The sequence below is a fragment of the Lepidothrix coronata genome, unplaced genomic scaffold (genome assembly GCF_001604755.1).
Source record: "Lepidothrix coronata isolate B3197 unplaced genomic scaffold, Lepidothrix_coronata-1.0 Scaffold97, whole genome shotgun sequence".
NCBI classification, from domain to species: Eukaryota; Metazoa; Chordata; class Aves; order Passeriformes; family Pipridae; genus Lepidothrix; species Lepidothrix coronata.
Genome location: NW_016690277.1, coordinates 2,313,604 through 2,332,257, shown reverse-complemented (window position 1 = coordinate 2,332,257; position 18,654 = coordinate 2,313,604). Strand labels below are relative to the sequence as shown.

General features: G+C 36.0%; 1 protein-coding gene across 1 annotated transcript in view; it reads left to right on the top strand.

Moving 5' to 3' along the window:
• Positions 1 to 18,654, top strand: part of DNER (delta/notch like EGF repeat containing) — a 119,478-nt gene that overhangs the window by 30,339 nt on the left and 70,485 nt on the right. Inside the window, exon 2 of the mRNA XM_017822288.1 lies at positions 16,172 to 16,468. Coding sequence (XP_017677777.1) covers positions 16,172 to 16,468 — 297 coding nt within the window. The remainder of the gene's footprint in view (positions 1 to 16,171; positions 16,469 to 18,654) is intronic.

Genomic DNA, 18,654 nt, shown 5'->3' with positions numbered 1-18,654 from the left:
GAGGAAGAGCCATAGTAAATCAGCAGGCATAAGTTTCTTTAAATAAAAGAACAAGCACAGTTGCAGTAGGGTATATCCTAAATTGTGAATGTAAGTCTAATTTCAGCACTCTAGAGGGCATTTTTAGTTCCAAGCTCATTGTATTGTGGGGCAAGAAAATACAGCTAGTTACCAACATATGGAAAGTTATTCTAAAGGAAACAGAGTAATTATTGTAGGCATTTTAGCAGATGGTTTGTCATCTAAAAACAGCATTGCATTGCTTTGCTTTTATTTTTCTGTCTTTGCAATCAAAGTGTGGGCAGAAGGAATGTACCCTAAAGAAATTTAGAATGGGAGAGTGCCATGCTTCAATCTGCTGGTAATATCAGCCTTCAAGTTTCCAAATATTTACCTGGCAGATCTCTCTATGTGTTTGTGGTGGAAAATGGCTGTGTTTTTTATGTGCTAGATACCACAGCAAGGGGTTGCAGGCATTTCTTGCTGTCATTCTACTGCCTTACGAGGGAGGAGGTTTCAGCTGATACAGCCAATTTTTTTTAGTTGCATTTCAGACATAAATAACATTGACTGTGTTCCACATAAGACTAAAATCACAATGCAGGGAAGTCATAATTCAGGCAGTCAGGAGTTTGTTCCTCTTCTTTTTATCAAGATTCAAATCCTATTTGAGGTCATAAATTAAAATGAAATTGCTCATTATTTTGTTCTTACTTGACATTTTTGCGTGCAAGAAATTATTCCTGAATGTCTTCATCAAATATGCAGTCTGTTCAAATAATGGATAATAGAAAAGTAACAGAAGGGTGACAAATCAAGTTGGAAATACATTGGCAAAGCAACATGACAAATTTTGTTCCTGAGCCACCTGCTTTTATCTTACCTTTCAGTCTCTCACTGTTTCCAAATTCAGCACTAATCTACAAGACCTTCTCTGGCTTGCAGGCTTCTCTTTTCCCTCTGAATCTGTTGAGGGTCAGTGTGACTGCCAGGGCTGGACTGGCATTTAACCTGAATGTACAGTCACTAAATTCCAGAAAAACTTTTGTGGGCAATAGTTCATTCCTGGTAAGCTGTTTTTTGAACTTAAAATAAATATAAGTGAAGCCACTGGAGAAGGGACAACTCTGGGTATAATTAAGTTTATAATTTGTTTATATTTTGTGTATACCTGTGTTTTAAATACATTTTTTTCTGGCTAATTATTTGTGCAGATGTTGACACTGTGATTGAAACGGTCCATTTTACAGCATGTGTTGTGTTAAGCTTTCTGGTGGTCTGTCCTTTTGTTTCACTTGATATGGCAGAAGCAGACAGTGAAACAGAATTTATTCAGCAATGAGCAAAATAAGCAAAATTTATCTGATTATCTGATTTAAATGGGAATTTAATGTTTCACTCCTTTTTGCTGTTGCTGTCACAGGAAATCAGTGATTTGGCAGAGGGAGACCATAAGAATAAAGTAACTTTTTATGTGCTGTATGTCTCCATCCTTAGGCTTTAAATGTAATTTCAGTACTATTTCACAAATGGAGACTTATTTCTTTCAGAGACTAAGACCATGAAGATTTAGTGTGTATCTAATTGTCTTTTGAGACCATAAAATGTATTTTACTTCTGTCTCCTTTTTTCTTTTTCTTTTTCTTTTTCATTTAAATGTGTATTTGGTCCTGGAAATAGAGGAGGTATTGACAGAGGTGCATGTGATGAACGATTATCAAAAATTGACTGGAGTTTGCCTGAATTGAATGCAGGAATGTTAGGATAATGACTTGTTTACTGCCAAGAGATATTGATCCTTCCAGACGAGCTTGTAATTAAGCAGCAGATCATTTGAGCAGGGAGGGAAAATTTTATGGATTCAGTAAACTAGCAAAGCAGATTCTGAGGTTGTAAAGGAGAGATATTTTTTTTCCTGTGGTTTTTGGAGAGGAGAGTGAATGTTACAAGCCTGAAGCTTTTGGGCTGATTTGTAACCTGAGCATCCTAATGTGGCCTGCACAATGGAAAAGGGATTTTAGTCGCATGTTGTTGGTTTTCCACCAACTGCACTTCTTTTCTTTCATTTTCACCAAGTAAAGTAGGAGTATGTATGAAATCTCAGGGCCTGAGCTTTAACTGGCTTTGTTGTGAGAGGTGAACAATGAGCTAAAGAAGTGCACAATGAAATCACCATTGTAGATACGTCTCAGAATATTCTGACCTGGAAGGGACTCACTATGAGAGAGTTTCTCCCAAAACAAGTGTGTGGATATTTGGATTGTGGTGTCCTCCAAATAGGAAATTAAAGAGATGTTGGAGGTACCTGTGAATGTGTGCTTAAGGATTTGAACCTAGAGAGACAAGAGTAAACCTAGACACAGGAAATCAAATGCTACAGAAACCCAGGCTTTGTTAGGAAGTTCAGCATGTTTGTGAATATCCATCACAACTTCATGGAAGGTATCAGAGTTGTTGACAGATTAATTCCTAATACCTAGCAGGCAGGGTAACAGTATTTTCTAGGATATTTACTGATTCTCTAATTCTGAATCCTATTTTGAATTTGCAACTGATACTTCTTACTCAAGGATGCAAATATACATAAATGTCCATTGCTCACTGGGGGCTCAGTTCCAAGTTATGTTTGATCATCAACTCGATAAAAAAAAGAGATAAAAATAGGAGGATGTAAAAATCTGCAATCTTGAAAAGTATAATTGGAGCAGATTTCCCATGATGTTACTCCAATTACATTATATTTTAGCATTTACAGAGAACTTACAGAAAATTTGATCAAGGAACAGTAGTGGTATGATGGAGAATTTAACCAGAAAGTTTCTTGGAAGCTGAGCAACAGCCTGATTTTTACAGAACAGGAGAGAGAACAGGGACTAGATCATTATCAGATTGTTTCTGCTACAAAATGTAGGTCTGAGTAGTTTTAAATATTCTTTCTACTGTGTGCCCTGCAATAGATGGATTTTTGTATTCCTCCTACATATTTACCTGACAAGTAAAAGTAATAATGGAAATTTTATATGATAATGTGCATAAATAACATTTTTGGCTTTAACACTTTGGAATTTTAACTATATTTTTCCTCTGTCTCTTTAGATTATCATTTCAGAAAGTAGTGCATTAGCATTCTAAGTATTTAGCAGCTGAATGGTTCAAGAATGCATCTGTAGGGGAGGTTAAGGAACAGTGCCAGGTCTAGCGAGTATAGCTGACTTATTTTTTAAACATTTGCATATTCTTGTGTAAAATACTTATTATTGACCTTACAATACAAATCTGTTTTTGGGGGGCTAAAAACTGTAGCACTAGCCACATCTCTTCCTCTATTTCATCTGTAACTCAGTGTCTTGTTGCTATTGAGAAAAGAATCCTGAACCCATGATGAATCATCTGGAAATATTAGAAAATCAGACTGATTCTGTGACTAGAGGTTTTGGTTAATTAGTACTTCTTTCTCTTGTACTTTCAAAATATGTTTGTCTGTCCTGGTCAACTTCTCTTAGCTTCTTTTGTTCTTGCTCTAGACTTTCTCTACCAGTATTTATTTCCTAACCTATTTCAGAGTTGTCCCCCTTCTACATTAAATGAGAAATTACTTGAAAAAATAAATTTTTATTGAGATATAAAACCCCCACCCTTATTTCCCAGAAATTTTTTTAATTGAGTCTTTAATTAAAAAATGATTTCCATAATGCAAAAAGCAAGTAAATTAATGGGAAGAGGTTTGCCAGGATTAATAGCTAATCACATCATGGGTTTCCAGTTTTTTTGACTTTCAGTGGAATCTTGAAGGAACTTTGTAACTCTGAAAGGTCTCCTGCATATAAAGAAGCAAACCAGAAGCAAGACAAATGAAGAGAAAAAATTTTTCTTGACTTTTCTTCTTGCTCTCCATATTTTTTTATCCTTTTAATTACTTAATTAAAAAAGTTTTAGAACCAACAGTGAGAGAGCAAAGACTAATGACAAAATTTATACTGCTACGAGGTTATGCTGTGTTTTACCATTTTGCAAATACAGCATTAAGAATCTACTCTTTGCACTTTCTGTACTCAGAGAGAATGGCAGTTGTGTAGTGTCTTACAATATCATGTAACCTGATGGAATAAGATATGTAGGACAGGGCACCGCAGGGATTTAATGAGCCATTGTTTTGTCCATCACCAGAAGCTTCCTGCAAGGCATCTCCATAGCAGTTGTTTAAAATTGTCACATTTTTTCCCATATTTTTCCTATCTGTTTAAAAAAGTTCATTTTAGTATAAACATATTTGTTGAAGGTCAAGGACAGAATGTTGATACAAGATGTGAATGTGTAATTTTCAGTATAAGAAAATTGACATTTGTCAGAAGTTGCCATCTCATCCCGTGATGTAAATATGTGAATGTACAAATTGAATTTTGTGTCGAGTTGGATATCTAATTATGTAAAATGTACTGTACTGTTCTGCTATTTGTAGACTTTCTGTTTGGCTGCCTCTTCAAATGTTTCCTAAACCACCATCTTTCAGTACAATTACAATAGGAGAAGTATCATTTTTAATATTGTGACTAACAGTATATCAGAGCAAAGCGTTATGAATGTCAGTGTACAAGTGCCTCACTAATGCATGTGATGTGGAGGCAACGTGCTGGGTGATGACCCCTGAAATAACCTAGAATTCTTTTATAGTAGCAGGAAATACTCCCTTGAATTCTTGTATCTGTTTCAAAAGGAGATAAGTGCTTTGGCTCCTGAAAGCATGGTAATCTGGAGGAAAATAATATTAATAAACACTTTTCCTTACCTCTGGAGTGCTCTCAGACACTCTGGTGTGTCTTGCTATCCATTATATAAAAAATTGATATAGGAGAGTACCTTTCAAAAGCCCCAATGTTTGCCACCAAAAATGAATCTTTTGTTATAAGAATTAATGGAAACTTGTAAAAAAAAAAATAACAAGAAACTATTAACAATGCAAGCATGCCTGTAGGACTCTAACTGATGAAAGGCAGCAGGAGTGATCTGCAGGAAACAGAATTCTACTGCTCTTGCCTTTGTATTTCATACAAAGTTTCCCAGCAGGATTGTGATCAGATCTGGAAATCCTTGCCCTCATGACTCCTGTGGGTACTGACCATTGTGTATTGTACTTGTGTGCAGGGCAATGGTGACATACAGACCTTAGAGGGTCTGTGTCTGAACCAGTGAAGACAATCAGTTTGAATTGAGACTGAGGAGAGAGTCACGGTCATATAGGCAGGAAATGACATGTAGTGGCAAAACAAATGAGAATCATTGTGGAAGTTGGGTTTAATATTTTGATTACTATGATGAAAGGACAAGAGAAAAAAGCAGGTAATATCACTATATCAGTCTATAAATCCATGGTAAACCCACATCTCTGGTACTCTCTCTCCACATCAAAAAGGTACAGTGAATGGTAACAACGTGTATGAAACAGCTTTTGAATATCTAGGACTTTTGTTGTTCACCTCTTTTTCAAACACACTTTTGATAAAAGTCTCTAAAATCATGAGTGATATGAAGAAGAGAGCAACACATTTGCTAAATATTACAGGAAAAGGAGTAGGGACATGTAATAAAATTACCAAATTTAAATCAGACAGATTATCTATGCTTGTGTTATTATCATGAAGGTTTTTTTAAGTGCAATGAAGCATTGCTGAGTTCAGAAAATTATAGATCTCATTCATAACATTAAACCATTAAGCCACTGGGCCAACAGACACAAATTAGTATTGGTATTATTAGCTAAAACAGCAGATTTGAAGTAATTCAAAGATAGTAATAGTGGATTTGGAGAAGTAAATAATATGGGAAATGATGTAAGTTTCCACTTGTCTGCATACAGACTAATTCATGAGGGTGAATCATCAAAAGGGAAACTTGTAGAAGTGAGAGAAATTGTAGAATGGTATTGTTTAAACAAGAGTTGTTTCTAGAGTTTACCGTGTACAGCAAATTGACAGTGTGCACACAATGTAGTTTGATGACAGATACAAGGTCTATATTTTTTGATATATTATCTCAGAAATTCGTAGGAGAGCTTATTTACGTCACACCCCTTCTTTCTACAGTGCTGGAGAAATGGGCTGTATAGTATTGTCTGATTTTGTAGATTCCGGTGTTTAAACCAACTGAAAGAGAGACTTAAGCAAAAGAAATTTATTCCCTGAAGGGACAGGGTCCTTTCGTTTGTGCCCTTTCGTCTACAGGGGACACAAATCCTGTCATTTCTTTTAGGAACTGTTCATTAATATTGTAATGCATTTGGTAACAGCTAGGGTCTTTGGGGCAGTTTTAAAATTATAGATGATGAGTTCATTGCTGGGCTAAAACTTCACTCATTTTATAATTTCTAAACGTATCTTTCATGCATGACATCCTGGAGACACCAGAAAGAAGATTTTACAACAAACAAGTTTCTGCTTGCTATCTGTGGTGTGACAGAAAAAAAAAAAACAAAACACACTGGGAGGTAATTCCCCTGTTTGTAATGAAAAGCTCCCTGCAACTCACTTCAAGAGGCCTGAGACTGCCTATAGCTGTCCCAGAGAGATTGGCTGTACTCCAGGTTTTTATTTCCGTAGACCTAGAGATTTTAGAGGTAGTTTCCTTTTTGAATTGTCCTGGCAGCAAGCACAGTCCTCTGTATTAAGGAAATTAAAAGTCTGTGTATATAATTAGAAGTTGTGAGTGTGATCGAGTAGCTGAAAGTAAATGGAAATAATCAAAACCTGACATGAGAAAAATTGTGTTGGCATAGGCTAGTAAGATAAAATCCTGAGCAATTGTTACTGGATGGCATGGGGAAAAAATGATAATCCAGTCCATTTCAATACCAATTTTAGAAGGTCTTTTGGACCACAAGATCAATATGGTTTTAAAAAAATGACCCCAAAAAGGTTTTTTTACTGACTGGGCAAAACTGCTATTTCAGATGAGGCTAAAAGAAGCACTGCCTCTCACCACTGAATATAATGACCTATTTTATGCATCTGAAGGTTGGCTTATTCTCAAGGTTCGGGCATATGCTGCTGTTTTCATACCTTAACAAGTTACTGTGTGTGAGCTGCCGTGAAGTAGCTGAGTTCACTCCGCCTGTCATAAAACGTGAGATACAACATTGTTGTTTAAACTGCTTTCACAGGGATGGAGAGTGTGACAATGGGATGAGCACCAACACGAGTGAGGGATGGTGTTTAAGCAAGGAGGAGCAGAGAAATTTTGGGCTTTTATCTCTCTCCTAACATTGTTCAAATATTTAATCCAATTACTTTTTGCAGTAAAATGATAAGTTCTTCAGGGATTAGTAAGTGGATGTTCACTTGAAACTCTTTGGATATTCCTTTTTATGTGCAGACAGTGCTTTGTTATGAGATAAAGATGCCTCCAACCCTGTCTTAAAGTTAAAAATCACCTGTGACCAGAAAACTGTTAGGTTCCTAATCCAATAAGGAAGGCTGTGAGTCCTTGTCTGCTGTAATGAGAGATCTGGAGGCAGATACTTCACACTGGCAAACCTTTTCATTGATTTGCTTTAGGTGTCAGTTCTGCACAGTGTCTTTAAGTGTATTAATTAATTAAGTGTATTTAGTTCTTGATGTAACCACCAATAACCATATAAAAATGTAGCTGGATTTTGGAATTCTAATCCTGAGCTCAAACAATTAAAATCAAGTCTATATTAATATACATAGGAAAGAGGTTTTAAAATAGCAATCCTGGGGAGTAACATTGTCCAACACAGCAAACCAGAGAGTGTGTACTGGGAGAATGCATTCATGGGGGTCACCATTATTTTCATCTTTCTTTTGGTATTTCTCCAACTAGACAATATTTTAACTTTGGATCTGGAGGAATGTGTAAGTATGAAAAGTAAGCAAAAAATGAGCAGACCATATAGCTGTGATCTACTGTGTTTTCAGTAGTAGTGGATGGAGTGCAGGAATGTTGAGTTTGAAAGTGCTGGAAGACCCATCCAATGCTCATCTGTTTGACCCAGTGCACGAGCTTTTGTTGTTTTATTGATTGCCAAATGCCTCGGATGGCAAAATGTCTCCTTTCTGCTGCATTGTGGCTTGAAATTACAACTGCTTCTTTTCAAACTCCCCAAATTTTAATTGTTTTTTTTCCCTATTAGATTTGGAAATTTGACATCAGTGAACTGCTGGTTATATCACATCTCCTGGATAACTTACGGATGTGTTTATTATCTTTGCCTCTTTTCACAGCCTCTTGTGGGCAAAAGGCTGGGAGAGTAGCTAGTTGTCACATGTCTGGAGTTTTTCAGGATTTAATGCAGTGCTGATGGTTCAACTGCATAGTTTTATGCACAACTCACTGTATTATTCAGTCCTGCTCTTGTTCTTACAAGAACTGTGTGTCAGTTTTGCTGTATCTCATGAAGAAAATGTCTGAAGCCTCAGACTTATAAATCAAGAAATACCATTAGTACTTGAACTAACGAAGTCTTGTTTTAGGTGAATTTGTGTCTTGAGGTTGATTGATGTTGATGCTAAAGAAAATGAGAATGCTGTTGCCGTTCCCGCTGCTGAACTTTGTAGGGGTGCTCTGTCTTGTGTGTAATCCAGTGGGAGCTTATGCTGTGCACTTTTTATTAGTCAGAACAATTACATAGGCTTGATCCTCCCTCTGGTTGCTTGTTCATGCAAAAAAAGAAAACTGTCAAATCTGGTTTGTTCAGTAAGGTCAATATTTGTAAGGGTGGACAGACACATAGATTGTAAAACTTGGCATTACTGTGGAGGCTGGAGCACACTACTGTTTTTAAAACAGCTAAAAATTTAGGAGTTCAAAAACATCTTACTTTCAATAGGTTGACTAATTTCTTTATTCAGTTTTGAAAATTCCAGTAGCAGATTGTTTGGGATTTTTTTTTTCATAATGATATTTGAACTGTGTTCCTCCCTGGTCTAGTCCTGATCCCACCATAACTTAGAGTATTCATGGCAGAACTTTAAGATTTTGATATATCATTATTAGCTTTGGATTAGACTGTGACACACATACTCAACTTCAAACTTCAATTCATGTAAATTTAAATTCATTAAATTCAAATTAATAAATCTTTTGCTTAAAAAAAATTTAAATCTTTTGCATGTAAGTTGGAACACTTGTTTGTGTGGTTTTTTATGGAATTCTACTTGACATTTTTTAAGTCAATGACTTCTAGAATAATTTAAGGGAGCTTATTTACTTAATTTCAGCTTTTCACTAGTTCATTCAAGAAATAAAAAATGTTACTAATTCTCATATTGTTACATATCTTAATGTCCTCTCAAAAAATATTTTGTGCACCCTGCTGTTGCTCAAGAAAAATTACTTCTAAAAAGGGAAAACGGTATTAAGAATAAAACCACTATTGATAGTTCTTTCATTGTGTGATGTCTTAATAATGAAATAATAGCATAAGATCTAAATGAACAAATGTATTGTGCCACTGTAACAGATGTAATGCTGTGCCTTCAGAATTACCCCCTAGTTTTGCCACCAGTAATAAGAGTGCCACTGGGGTTCCATCTAACAATTGTGCTGTAGGATGCCAACCCTTACTGAGAGTAAAATGAGATGATGCTGCAATAAAAAAATCTCAGTGCTAATCTTCACATATCTATTGGTAATTGTCTTAAGTAGTTGACCTATCTTCAGGATGGATATTCTGACTTCATTTTGCTTTTTAAAAAGTGTCTTTGCTAAGTATGGGTGTTGCTGAAAATCACAGTAAGTTGGCTTAGTTTGTCTACTCGGAGTGTAATTATATATCCATTATATTTAGACAAATATGAACAAAATTGAATGTCCTCTCACAACAGGAAAAAAGCAAATATATATTGAAAAGAAAGGATCACAAATCATCTGATGAGAAAAGCTGAGGAAAAATGTGAGGTGCTTGTCAATAACTGTTTATGTACATGCTGACATCTGACAGTTCTGTGTGATTAGTGTGAAGCAGATATTTTCCTTTTGTTGAGGGAGAGGGAAAGTGATCTCAATTTGCTTGGCAGTTGTTTCAGTGTGCCTTGGGGTAACTGTGCCTGAGGATAGGTAGAGCAAAGCAGTTGGTGCCTGGTAACTTATTACACAAGGGTAAATTAGCCATTTGCTGGAGCTCTGTTTTTAAAATCTCTCATGCTGTTCAAATTTTGCCTTGTTATGTTTGTTGGTTTTTCAGATAGATTTGGGCAGCCATGCTTTGGTTTGCAATTAAACAGGCAATTTCTTTAGGCCTTTTTTTTGCTGCTTCACTGAAGTAAAAAAAATGTTTTATATCCCTTTATTACATTCACTGGCAGTTTCATTACTGTGAATATTCAAAACTCATGGAATGAGAATTGCAGCTTGGAAGGAATCCAAAATTCTCACTGTTAATGGTGTTTCAAAGAGTCATTTTCTGAATTATCTGATAAAGGTTTCACTTTATGAGATTTATTGATGGCTTTCTTGATGGGTTGGGGCATTGAGTTGAATTGCTAAATGAAAACAGTAAATGCTTACTTCTAGAAAGAAGTGGCTTACATTGTATTTTCAGTTTGACACAGTTCTTGGCCTTAGCCTTCTAAATCTTGATTAATTCCAACCCTATCTTGCAGCTTGTAGTTAGTTCCTATTAACTGAAATGGATATAGCTGCCATATCAATGTTTTATGTTTTATATAAATATTTTGTCCTGCTTACACTGTTTTGAGGGATGCCAAAGACAGCCCCGATTGCTGTGGCTTCCAGGACCTCTGTATAAAGTGATTTCCATGACTTTGTGGCTGCCCATTCTTTCAAGTCCCTGGTGCCAGGGCTCAGATTGGTGTAGTTCATTGCACGTGGGCACCTCCTGGTATGAAATAGCACCATGATGGCACTTTTTCCTTCTGACAAATTGTGGTGTTCCAATTCCTGTATGGACTGGCTAGTGTCTGATCTGTGGCCACTGCACCCTGTCAGGCAGGGTTTCACTCTGACCTGGTACTACTTCTCCTCATGTGGTAGAATTACTTGTGAAGAGCGTCCTTAAACTCAAACACAAAGCAAATTGCAGCAGCTTTTAAGTAACAAACAGCCATTTAAGGTGGCAATATCTCTGTGCACCCTGGTGCTCATACTGGTTGATTTTTACATGTGAAAAAAATCTCTCATTCATCCTGTTCCTGTAATCAGAGTGTATTACACACTTGTTTTATTTCTGTTATGTTTGGTCACAGTTGGAAAATTAATATTTTCTTCAACCTACTTGTTTTCAAGTAAATCTTGTTTTGAGGAAGAATACGGTGTCTAAAGATGCATTATCAAGATGATTTTTCTGTTGTTTATGGGTTAATTAGAAGAGGTGATGTAACTTAGGATTTTTTCTTAACTTTTAAGTTTGCTGGATGTTTTTCTAAATGCATGTTTGTCAGAGCAAAGTGTTTGAAAGAAACCTGAATTTCTTGATTACATTTATTTGTATTTCACTGCTACTTGAGAGTTCCTATCTACATCTGTCTCTTTGCTTCCCATCCTGAAAAAAAATTGCTTTCTAACCAGACAACACAGACAGTGTAATCTCCATTTTACAGTTGGGAAAGAGGCAGAGATAGAGCCTGACTGTTCTCAGGTCACACAGAATGTCTTTGGGAGAGCCAGAAATTGAACCCAGATATGTTGCTTGAGTCCTACTGAGTCACAAGACAGTCTTTTCTCAAAACAGAAGAAAATGCATTTATTTGATATACTCATCTCAATGATTTTTCTGTGGGTGCTTTTTGGAACTTTTGGTTTTTTTTTCTATTTCAATTCATCTTTTTTCCTTGCCTTTAATGTCCTAGTTTGCACTAATATTTTATGTGTGATAGAAGGGGATTTACAGCTTCACTATGTAAAGGATTGAATGAGAATGAATTTAAATAATAGTTTGAACATAATTAAACCATTTTTTCAAAGAGATTGCAGTTCTAGATAATCTTTATTGCCATTGCTGTGTAAAAGATTTAAATCTGTTTCCATCTCTTTTTCATAAATAGATGCATATGCAGAAATAGATGATATTTCAGATGTGCTTGTAAGGGAAAAAAAAAACTTTCCCCCCCTCCTTACTGTATTAAAAGCAGATAATAGCTTAGATTGTAAGTTTTAATGATTTTCTTTTAAAAGTATTCAGAAGTTTGTAGTTTTTAATGTACCACGCATATATTGAATTAGTGTGTCTGATCCTGGTGATTTGTGGGAGATCTTGTGGGAGTTGTCTGTGTATTGAGGAATTTCTTCAGCAGTGTAGGTGCAAAACTTTTACTGATTTAAATTTCTCTTAAAATCTCTTATTACCAGAACACACGAAGAAACTAGCTGACTAAATCCCAACCAGCTAAAGTCATTTTACATATTTGAGAACCACAAAATCCTTTAGCTGGAAAAATGTTCTCTCTTTAGACTTATCATTCTATTTTTTGAAGCTCTCTGAAGGATCTACCTGGACTGTCTCCAGGTAGAACAAGTAGAACCACTTTGAAGAGATTCTGAATAAGCATCAAATGACAAGTTGGTGTCGCCACAAGTAGTACTGGCAGAAAGAACTTGCAGATTTATATCCTGTAGTGTTTTATCTTAAAGTGAAACCTTAGGAAACAATTGGACTGGCTGGCAAATGATCCATGTTTGTGAGTGTGACTCTTAAACAAGCCCAGTGTTTATACCATAATCAGTCTGCCTTTGGAAAATTAACTATGTTATGAAGGGCACCTTGGTATTCATCTGTCTTAGGATTCTATTGGAAAAATGCTCCAAAGATTACAACTGTCCAGGCACATGGAATAGTTACTGTGTGCAAACACATTTTATGCTTTTTAGCTTGGCTTTGTCAGCTGCAGTGGCTGGCTCTGCCTATTTAGTCAACAAACATATTATGGAAACATAGAGACTATAAAATGGAAAAACTGGGATCAGAACAAGAGACCTAAATACTAAATATACTTTCTTAATCATAATTATTGAAATTTTGCATCTAAAAACTCCCCAGATTTTTGTAAGTATTGATCATACTGGGTGAGTATTTAATCATGGGTTATATGGATATGTGTTACTTGCTTCCTCTTTTTCTCTATGCAACAGTCTCTTAAAATACTGTGAAGTTCACAAGGAATGGCTAAAAAAGGGCTCTTTTAGTTGTGTGCTTGCAATATGCTTATGTTTAACTCTTACGTATGAGACAAAGGATAGTTATTTCTTTTTTTTTTGTGAGCTTCAATAGTTTGTTGAAGGTTAAGCCTTGAAATTTTGCTGCCTTTTAACGCTGTATCAAGGTGTTTCTCAGATCCCTTGGCTAATCATTGCTGCCACCTTGGTGAGGACTAGAGGAACCATTGACACATAACAACCAACACAAATTAATCAATTATATTTGCTTATCTCTTTTTGTCTGGTAATTTAACAGAAAACTTATGCACGACGGACATTGATTTGTTTGATAGGTTTATTGAAAGAGAATAGCTTTAGAATTACTACCAAGAAAAGAGAATGACAAAATCCTGTGAAGTACTTCATAAAACTAAGTTCTGGGAAAGTCCATGGCTCAAGTTCTAAATCTACACACAACTTTTTTTTTATTCTTCATCTAAATGTAACACTTTTAGTTATATTCATTTCTACTCTATGTGGAATGTTAGGAGTGGTTCCTAAGGCACAAGGTGTTGTCATCAAGCACATCTGTTCCCAGTCAAACAAGCTCAAAACAGTTTACAGCAAATAGTATGTGTCACACAGCATTTTGTATTATTTTACTGGTAAAGTGGATGGATGCATTCACTAATGGGAAAAAGTGCCCTTTGTGACTGTTTGAAAATGTTATTTTTTCTTCTTGTTACTAGGTTTGCAAATAATAACCTTAACATTTTAGGTGTGACAAGAACAATTAAATTACTAACAAAAAGTGGGTTAATGTGAATTTGGATTCATTGTGAAAGCGTGAGTAAAGAGCTTATCCAACAATAGAATATCTGCATGTCTTTGAAACTCAGATCTAGTTCAAGAAATGAGAATATGAAAAAACTGTTACAACGGTTTTTGAACTGGGCTTTGTTCACATGTCAACACTTTTTATCTTCAATACTCTTCAAGGAAAAGGACATTTCTGTGAATCTCTCTGGTACTTGGCAGTGGAACAAGCTTAAAATGTAACTGACAAACCATAGAACAGAACTAGTTTTGTTCCTTCCTGGAAATTGTTCTTTTCTGTCACTTAAATATTGTTTTGTGGAGAAGAGATTTAGAAATTGTTCTTGGAGAACTTATATATTCTGTTGATTTGCAGGAGAAAGAGACTTTAAGGACATAAGCCCTTCTGATAATAAAAATCCATACTTCTTTGATACTTGATATATCAGCTATATATATAAAATTGCTATATAGTTGAGTTTTAAAGAGGGGAGAAGAGTCAGAGCTTGAACTCGATGTCTAATGTATCACCTGCTTTGTATGAGATGTGTCCTCATGCAAAGTAAATAACATTCTGAGCTGCAGCCAATCCCACCAGATAAATGAGTAGATCATACATGTTGGAGTGTCTTCCATTGCCCCTGACTCTTCTACATCAGTCAGTACAAAGTCTGACATTCATCATTAACTGACACCAAAATTAACTTTCATCATAATATTTCCTCTGTTTTCTGTCCAAAAATGTTACAGAGTCTGGGGTGTACACAAATTCCAGCCAAAGAAAGAATTCCAGCTGAGGTCAATAATAGCACTGTTTTATATAAGAAAGTGTAATATTAGGATTTAGTGACATGAGACCTTTGGACTGATGAAAAAATAAAATTCCTGTTGTAGACCAACCCAATACTTGTTTTTATGACATTAATGATATATAAAGTTTATGTAATTCCTGTGATAATTAAAACAAATGTTTAATAATAAATGAGGGTGGTTCTTTACTGAGAGATGTAACAAGAAGCATTGCTTATTCAGGGAAGGACTGGAATATTGTACAGGGAAGAACTGGGTAACCTTTAGAACTGGAGCTCTTGGGCAAAATTTGCATTTAAAGACTGAGGTAGTGTCTGATTCCAGTGATGGAATCCCTTTGGTGTGAAGACAAATCAAGGGAACTGCGTGTCTGTCATGGTCAAATGATGACACTGAGCCAGCAGAGTGATTTAATTCTCACTAAGGCAGACAATTTTGAACTATTATCAGGGAAGCTGTTTCCAGGACAAGCAAAAGTATTGGTGCATTTCCAAAAGCCAGTGCTAAACTCTGGAGTCCCAGGTGCAAAAATGAGGATGTGTCCGGAGGAAAAGGTTTGTCCTCCCTGAGGACACTGGGCAAGCATGGCTTATTTTCTAGGAGATGAAACCTGAGAAGAGTTTGTACATGTATTCTACAAATACATTATGGATGTAAAAATCAGCACAGAAGAGGGAAGACATTTAACATGAAAGTCAATGATGATGTAAGAAACTGAGTACAAACTAGCTGTAGGTAAATTTAAGCTAGAAATTAAAGGCATGCAAGGCTAGGACAGGATATTTCCTACATCACTCAGCTCAGTCTTTTCCTATGCTACTACAAATGCTGTTTTAAGAACAGGCACATTTTTGCCCCTACTTCCTAATTCCTGAAAGTTTTCAGCACCAAAATGAATTGTATTCTGAAACTGCTGTCCATAAAATGAGGTGTGGGTAAAAGGCCCGGCTCTTTTCCACTGGAAGCTGTGTCCATGAATAGGATTGTGTGATGTGGTTAACTCTGACCACAAAGAGCTGCTTCGTGACCTGGAGGTCTGTACGAGTTCTGTGTCCCAGTCCTATTTCCGTTACTCCCTTAAGTTTCAAGATGCCTCTTGTTTTCCCTGAATAGGTTACTCTTTTAAGAATGTTTTTGAAAATTCCTGATAATGAACAGTGGCCATGTTCTTTTTTCATGCTTATCTCTTTGCTTGAATGTGGCAACAGTGAATTAGCATAAATGGTCTGAGGAAATTAGTTAATATAGATTAATTTGTATTCTTCTTTAATCCTTTGAATTTGCCTCCTTGAAGATACATCAAAGATGAGCTCGGTTCATAAATATGTTTAGAAGATAAATACAGTAGGGCTAAAGAATCCCGCTTTATGGTATTTTTAAAACTCAGAAATAAATCCTTTATAATCAGTAACTGACCTATATGATATGCTTTTTCCAGTTTGTTTCAGATCCTTGTGCCAGCAACCCCTGTCACCATGGTAACTGCAGCACTAGCAGTGATGGCTACCTCTGTCTGTGCAGTGAAGGCTACGAGGGGACAAACTGTGAGCACTCATTTCACAGCCTTCCCGTGTCTGGAAGGACAGAGCCGACGTCCCCACGGCAGAGCAGCCCCACCTCACCCACCTTGGAACCCGACGTTGTTCTGCCTCGCTCAAGAGCGACTGTGGCATTACCTACGTGGCAGCCAAGAGCGGGACAGAAGGTGGTAGAACTGAAGTGGGATGAAACAGAGGTGAGAGTATTCTGTCTAAATGAAAATGCACAGAAAAAAACCCTTGAAAGTGTTATCATTTTTGGGTTGTCATTTGTGCATCATTTCGTGGGCTTCTACATGACAGGACTGAAGATATGATCTCTGCCCTGAGTTAATATGCCAGTAAAATTAAACACAAAAACCCATTTGATACATGTTACAAGTAATGGGCTTAAGCTGTCCAATGTGTTGTATTAGGTGGTTTTTTGAAATGGAATAATATTGTTTCTTGCAGGCATTTGTCTCTCCGAACATCAAATAAATTTAGGCAAAAATAAAGGCTAAAGCAATACCTTTAATATATTTTTTGCTATTTGCAGTTATAATCATGTGTTGCTTTGAAAAATACAGGTTCCTGCAGTGTTAAGAAAACATAGTTATTTAAGGATTAAATTGGTAGTTAGTATATTACACAGTGCAGAGCTCTGGAGATGCAGTGACAATGGTGGAAACTTTTAAATATTTAAACTTTTAAATGTTTGTTGTAACTCTTACAAACAATCTCAAACTTAACACTACCTGGCAAAACTACAACTGGGTAGCACACAACATATGATCCTTTGCTTTCTGCTGTGCTGTACACTGCTTTTTTAGTAATGCATGTCTTGCATGGACTGTAGTGTCTGCAAATGTTTAAAAAAGTATCAAACTTTACCTAGTTACTGTTAAAGTAATGACCAGCTTAGTACCAAGCACTAGGGGTATTGAAACTTGTTGATGAAGAAATATTTTAATTTCTGTAAGCAAAGAGTTGAATCTTTGTGAAATTTTTTCTTATTGAGAAAGGCCTTGTGAAGTCATTTCATTTCAGTTTATTGAGGTAAAACAAGGAAAATGTCCACTGTATCTCTTTTTAAAGTGTTTCAATGAGTTTGATTCTCCTGAGGTGTTTTCACACAGTACATAATGAGGAAGTGAACAGGCATGCATTTAATCCTGGAAGAAGTGTGTTTTTCATTGTTCTTTGCTAGTCCACAAAAATTTGTAGATGTTTTTACTGGAAAATTCATTTAAATCAATTTTTCAAAGTAGAATCAACATATGTAAAGTATATGTTTGATGTGTTATGACCCTCAGGTTATATCTGAGGTGGAAGTATTTATAGGGCTGTCTCCCATTTCAGTAGGAGTTCTGGTAGGCAATGTCTGGAGCACAAAGCTTTATTTCTTGGAATTCCATTTCCCCTCTCTGTTATTTTTCAGTAGAACATATGTCAGGCACCAAGGATGGAGTTTGGAGAGAGCACTGAAGCAGAACCAAACAATGATCTGCTCTTATTACTTAGTTTAAATGCAGTCTCATCTCTGCATGGTCGCTCCATGTGTCCTGATGAATTAAGGGCATACTCTTCCCTGTACCAGATTTCCCTGGTGTGTCTTCCTCAATCTGTGGTCTGGTATTGTATAAGTAACATTTTTGCCTAGTTTGCATTTTAGGCAGGTTCACTAAGAATTTCAGTCAAACAGATTGTTTGCAAGCATGTATTTTAATAGCTCAAGTTCCCCCTTCTGCATGTCTTCTGTATTCTTCCTGAGAAATTATTATTCTTCTGTATTATTCCTGAGAAGTTATGAATTGCAATTGCACTATGAACACTAAAATGGAAATTACTTGTTGCCCTATTAGGAAATTGCTGGTGTTGACATGTTTTTAATATATTATGATGGGTCTTGTATTTTTATGATGGGTCTTGTATTTTTATATATATATTATTATATATATGATGGGTCTTGTATTTTTCACAAGCTCTTTAGTGTGGCATAATGACCTTCTACCTTGTTCTTTGGAATTTGCAGTGAGAGAGATGATTATCTGAAACAAAGGGATTTCAGTTGCTGATTCAAGACATTGTCTCTGATCTATATTAAACTGAAGAGAGTTGATTTGCCTTGAAGAGAGTTGATTTGGTTTGGGTTCCAAAGCCTCTTTGGTGGAGGCTTCAAAATTAAAAAGTTAAGTGTTAATAAGAAAAATACTACCTTTCCTCACAGCTCTAAGAACTTTGCAAAGCTTGATCCTTTCTTGCTCTCTTAAAAGGAAAAAATTAAAGTAGCTGTAGATTTTGTATTTTAAAAATGTACTGTTTTGATCTTTGTTGATATTCAGAGGACAACAAAGGCTGATACTATTATGTTGTTTGTTCGTTTGCTTTTTTAAATCTTCCA